The sequence below is a fragment of the Tetrao urogallus genome (genome assembly GCF_951394365.1).
Source record: "Tetrao urogallus genome assembly, chromosome: 5".
Lineage (NCBI taxonomy): Eukaryota > Metazoa > Chordata > Aves > Galliformes > Phasianidae > Tetrao > Tetrao urogallus.
In genome coordinates, this window is record NC_136818.1 from 23500495 (window position 1) to 23506658 (window position 6164).

Consider the following 6164-nt stretch of genomic DNA (forward strand, 5'->3'; position numbering starts at 1 on the left):
CTTTATCTCTCTAAGCTGTTCCTCACCAGCAAAGAAAGGAAGCACACAATGTGCTCAGAAATTGCTGCAAACATACAGATATATAAAGAGAGATGCACAGTCATTCTTCAGATGGATGTCTAGAAAGCAACACAGCATAAAGAGCAGGCGAAAAGGGAAGAAGCTTCCAGCCTTTCCTTAAAAGATTCAGTCCAACACCTCTGTATCTGCACTAAGTGGTTTGCCCCTGTGACAGCAGGAGACGGGTGCAGTGGGAAAGCATCAGTTAAGCAAAAAAGATTCCTAACTGTTGACTTCTAGAGGCACTTTCCTTCCTGAGAAATGCAATGGAAAGCTCCACCGTGCAGCAGGGCCAGTTGTGTGAGCAGAGGCACAGTGTTCACCTCACCTGTCTGCACCAATGGCCTCATCCACTCCTGGGTTTCAAAGAAACATGCTACCACAAAGCAAGCAACCACAGGCCATACACCACAGAGCAGAGGACAGCACCAGAGAAAAGGAAATAAATGTTGCATGCTGTGGGAGAACCACTGTTTGAATTGCAAGAAGACTGGACCACAGGCAAAAATGATGCAGCACAGCCTTTTTGTACTGCCTAGTGACGACATGGCAAGTTGAGGTTAATCCATGCAAGGAAGAAGCTTTGTGGACCAGTGCTGGAGTGAGCAAATGTTATTTAACACTAAGTATGACTTCCTCTCTTTATCCCTCAGACTGCCATGTGAAATGCTGCTGGGGCTGGAGGCACTGGGAGGAGTGTGGTGCTCTGGGGGATGGCAGCACTTGTGCTCAGCAGCCAGTGTTCTGCCTCCCAGAACACTTCCACACCCAGCCAAGACCTGGGGGCGGGGAAAAGCTTGTGTCCAGCTCCAAACACCGCTACCTCCAGCATGCAGGGGAGAGCTCCCAGCCACCCACATCCAAACCATAGCCCACAAATAACAGCCAGAGCAATGTTTACAAAGCACAGAGCCCCTCCAAACTTTCCACCAATATTTCTCTCAATTTGAGCTCAACCCTGCATTTCTAGATCACTCCTCTCCATGACGATCAAATGGAGCTGCCCAGTCTGAGCTGCCCACCTCACACCTTCCTGATCCCCAGATCTCAACAATTTTCATTGCCTGAAAGCTCATTGGCAGGGACCCAGTGCCCCACCAGGCAGGGAGCAAAATTTTCTGGCACACTGCTAGAGGTAGAGCAGGGTCCTGTCCATTGACCAAAGGCATTCCGGGCTTTGGCCATTGCAAAAGCCTTCTGTCCCACATAAGGAGAATACAGTGCCATTTCCTAGAAAAATATACCTTTATTTACCATCTGTGTTTTGCCCAGGAGAGAGCATCCCATGCTCAGCTAGGGCTGGTTTGCTCAGGTCCTATCAGTGAGAAGGGTACCTGGCCCCTTATGCTGTACCCATCACCATAGGATGGGGAGGATTCAGCAAGACCTTGTTTTCACCACAGGGCCAGGACCCCTCACAACATCACCACTTCCAGCACATTCCTTGCAAGGTGAGTTAAATAAAGGGGTGGGGATATTTTCTGGGAAGGGAACAGTCAATAATTTAACACAAAACAAACCTACCATGCTTAACAAGCCAACTGGTAGGTGGGTGCCTGTCAGACAATTTACAGTGCCAAGTGTCCAGGTGGGATGGGCAGACCATTGCTCAGGGGAAGCAGCCTGAGCTCACTCCTACATCACCACCGATGGCGTGGCACAGCACAGCTCAGACTGAGGGCCTCTTGGACACAGGCCAGCTGTCCCCAAATGGCCTAAGCTCACGGGGGGCATAACAGCATGTGTGGGCCAGTGCCAGGGCCTCAGCGGCACTTTCTCAGGTAGCAGTCTTCTTGAGCAAGTAGTGAGTTTCAACAGGGTCTTTGATGCACTACATTTCAGGGCGGTGGATTTATTCAGAGGAAGAAAACGCGTGATTCTCTTCAGATAGCCACAGGACAGCCCAGGTGCTTCCTAGAGGTCTGGTTTCAAGCTTTTACCTGTTGCTTGAGCCTTCTCATGCAGAAGGCTGAAACGTGGTGTCTTGATGGGTTTCCTAGAGTGAGACCCTGCTTTGGTTTCGGCAACATAGGACCGTTGCCTCTCAAGTGGCCGTCATGCCCTGCATGTCCCGGTGTGTGGGGTGCTGCCAGCCACATTTCAACAGCACCACTTAAAGCTTAAATAACCCAAAGAATGTCTTGGATTCCTCAAAGTTAACCAGATCAATTTTGGAAACGTTGACATACAGACTGTCCCTCTCCCTGAGCTTGAATAAAGCCCCCAGGTAGCTTTTCCGGGCCCACATCTTCTCCTTTGTACAGTAGTTGATGCGCTTGTCCTCCATCAGCACGTGGCTGCCTGGTGAAGCTGGGTTTCTCTTGTAGACAACGTGTGTCAGCACCTCGTTGCCACAATGCCTTCCCCGGAAAAGCACATTGGAGTACACAAAGTACAGACCAGTCTCATTGATCACAAGGCCCTGGGCACGGTACTGAACGCCACTGGTGAAGGCATGACCAGAGATGGGTTCCCACTCCAATGGGAGGTTCTGCTGTGTGGGGTTCCCTGGAAGCCAGAATGAGAGTGGAAGTGCAGTAAGTACAAGCACTAACATGTTTTCCCTTCAGTTACACCCCAAGTCACAACCAAGTCACCTGTTCTCTGTGTCCTTTGTGCAGCATGAGAAGTTTACCCCAACCTCACAGAGGTGGGAGCTCTCACCTCCCATGTGCTCAATTGGCACTGAGCTGCTTTTGAAAGCACCTCATTGACAAAAACAAAAAACAAAGGAAAAAATATATCATTAAAAAGCCTGAATAAGAGGAATATTTTAGCAGTGGAATAACTTCAAGTTGCCAGAGCACACACATTTCTAAAGGAAAATGAGGAAGTCTGTGCAAGGCAGATCCCTGCAATGACAGCCAAGCTGCCCCTTTCACCTCGGTAACATCTGCCCTGTTCTCTGCTCCCAAATCTTGCTGGCCCCTCAGCACATACCTGTTAAGTGTGCTGCCTTCCTTGCTTCCTTTTTCACTGGCTTGCTCCCCTGCCCTGCATGCAAACAGAGGAGACTTTAGCCCTATGCTCCATGGAGAAGCCAAACCAGTGAGAAGAACAGGTATCCACGAGGCTAAAGCGAGGTAGATTCCCAGCAGCAAAGAGCACATAGGCACCATGGCTTGCTGTAAAGAGATAGAAAGATGCTCAGCCAAATGCTACAGAACATTAGAGAAAGTTAGAAAGGAAGAGCTGAAGCAAAGGATCAGATGTGATCCAAAGCAAAGGGAAAAAACAAGAGAGCAAGGAAAGTTTTCATCTTCAAATGACTCCACCAGTGAACTCAAGCAGAGGACATTCACTCAGGTTTTAGGAGAGGGATAATACAGTGCCTTTACACGGCTTCTTTAGTCTGTGTTGAGGTGACTGCTTGTGTCCTGTCACAGACATACCTGCTTTATTGCCCCACTCCAGCCCAGCACTCCCACAGCAGCAGAAATCTGGCTGCCAAGTACCAAACCTCCTTACAGCTGGACCAGAAAAGCTATTTGAGACATCCTGAAAGCACCTGCCTAGCCAGGCAGACCCTGTCCTCAGAAGGGCAGAATATGGGTAAGAGAATTCTACCTTCCATGGAGAGTCTGAGTCCTCCTAGAGAAATGGGCTGGTTACAGTGACCGGGCACAGGGACCCCATCCTACTCCATCTTGCCCATTCTCTCAGTGTCTACTTCTGAGCATCAAGCTCTCAAATTTTAGAAACATCTTGTTTGCTTAAGCCAGTTGTTTGGCCTTCTTTAAAAAGATTTCATCACTAATAACACTAACACAGATCATAAAATGACAGTTTGAAAGTTCAAAATACGATTTAAAAATTGTTCCATTGAGACTGAAACCACTTTTTCTTTCCTCTAAATTTAGGAAAAAAAAAAAAAAAAAGTAGGTTCTTTTGGAAAGTTTCAATTTCAGTGAAAAGACATTTTTTAAAGAGAATAAGATCACCATAGAATCAGGATCTTCTCATCTAACTCTGACTGCATCGAGACTTTGTACCAAAGGAATTTAGGAGCAAAGTTGCTCTCTCTCAAGGGTACAAGCAGGTCTTCCAATCCCAAGGAAAACAAAACTCTGTATGTCATCCCAAAAATCTTACAGAGCAAAGAGAAAAAGTGGTAACACATGCATCTTGGTTCTCTGCTCTCCTTCTGTGCATGCTGTTGCAGTGCATTAGGACAGCCAGAAATTCACTTCCACAGCAGAATCCCTCTCAGTATCAGTGCCCCACTTGGGTCTGGGAGGCCCTAAAGCAGAAGCAAACTGTTCCACACTGACACCACTAAGCATTCCAGCAAGCAGGATGCAGGACCCCCTCCCCAAGTGCTCTTCTTCAAGCGAGTGTAATGAGTACTTCCAGAGCATCAGAGCTGCACCCTTGCCTTTGCACCTGACAAGGGGAGGGAAGAATTTGGCAGGAACATTCACACACGCTGGCAAGGAGGAGTTCCTCTACGTACATCAACTCACCTATGAGCTTCTCCAGGGCTGGAGGGATGTGTTCAGTGCTGACAGACTGTCAAAAGAAGAGTGACAAGCTCTCTTAGAAGAGTGAGAGCACAAAAGCACCATCTAGATGCAGCCAGACTATCTCAACAACGGCTATTCTGAGTGCTCATGCAGAGCTGCAAGGTTAAGTGTACACGGAGAGAGAGCCTGCAGCACTCAACCATCTAGACAACCAGATATGTACCACAGTCACCAACAGAGCAGTCCTTCACAGTAACAAACAGCCCCACACACACTGGCATGGCAGACTGTTTTCTCCCCACAGCCTGTGTGGCCAGCAGGCAGACTTTACCTCTCTGAGTTCAGCCAGTTCCTTCTCCAGGTGGAAAATCTGAAACATGCTCAGCCCCACTCCAGTGAGGGCCAGCAGGATCAGCAAGAAGATCACCAGGAAGCCGACGCTGCTCCTTTCTCTGTTGCTCTTTGGCTTTTTCCTCCGATCGGGTACCGGTGGAGGGAAGGGAGCGACAGGGGATGCTGGATGGCAGGAGGTACTGGCATCGGCACAGCCATCCACCCAAAAGATCTGGGGGTACATATAGTTCAAGTTCTGCTGCATGGCTGGGAGTGGGATGGGCTGGACGCGCTTTGTGTGATCTTCCATGTGGCAGCCAAAAACTGCCGAGGCTGGCCCAGACTGAGCCCTGGGGGAAGACCCAGCTCTGCTTCTGTGTGCCTGCATCATCCCAGCTCAGATGCCTCAACTCTATGAAAGCCTCAAGCAGCAACAGCAAACCCCAAAAAGCTTCCGCCCTCGGCTGCAAGTTCAGGGCACCCGCCTGCTCCTCCCACACTGCAGCAGCACGCACATGCAGCCGGACAGAGCTAGTGGCAGGCTGCACTCACACAGCACCAGCCCCAGGAAGGAGGTGTACAGAGCAGCACGGTGCTGTCAGGCAGGGGCTGAGTAATCAGCCAGCCACCCTTTCCAGCAGCCCACTCAGGCAGAGGCAGCTGCTTTTCCACTGCGGTGTCCTGCACCACAAGCAGGAGGAATAACACTCTTCTGCTTCTGGCATCCTGCATGAGAGCTGAGAGACAGAGCTGAGTTTTCCCCTTAGCAGAAATATGAAGATCTTATATCAAGTACAGCAACAGGCACTCAAGAACTGCTTCGTTTTGCAAAGGACAAATTACTTACTGCCGCCTGCTGTCCTCTTCCAACTTGCAGCAATGCTGGAGAGGGCAGTTCTTGTTGCTTTTCAGTCTTCTCTGAACAACAGTAAGTGCTGCAGTAGGACCTCATCTGGCTGGGTGACTGATCAGACACTGCACTACTCATCTTGGTGGAACTTCCTTGCCTTTCAAGGAAGGATTCAGAGTTTAGGCACACTGCAGGGACCAGCGCTTTTAAAGGCTCATTGCCAAATCATGAGGAGAGAGAGCATCTCCATTTCTCAATTTAAGTCTTCATTGGCTGCTGATTTCTAAGTAGTGGCAAGGAGCTTTCCCATAAATTTCCCATAAATTTACACAAAAGACTGTCCATAGCTATTTGCTCTTTCATTTCATAGACATAATGAAGTGCATTTATAGGAGGGCAGTGTTTAAAAAATGAAATGTTTAGTGCAAGAACAAACGTAATTTTTGTCTCTTATGTGG

General features: G+C 48.9%; 1 protein-coding gene across 1 annotated transcript; it reads right to left on the reverse strand.

Annotated features, from left to right (window-relative positions):
• Positions 1 to 2173: 2173 nt before the first annotated feature.
• On the reverse strand, positions 2174 to 5247 carry FASLG (Fas ligand; the record flags this gene model as incomplete). Its single annotated transcript, XM_079535798.1, has 4 exons — positions 2174 to 2568; positions 3001 to 3054; positions 4524 to 4569; positions 4855 to 5247. The coding sequence occupies 4 exons, from the start codon at positions 5245 to 5247 to the stop codon at positions 2174 to 2176; spliced, it is 888 nt and encodes a 295-aa protein (XP_079391924.1).
• Between the last annotated feature and the right edge of the window lie 917 nt (positions 5248 to 6164).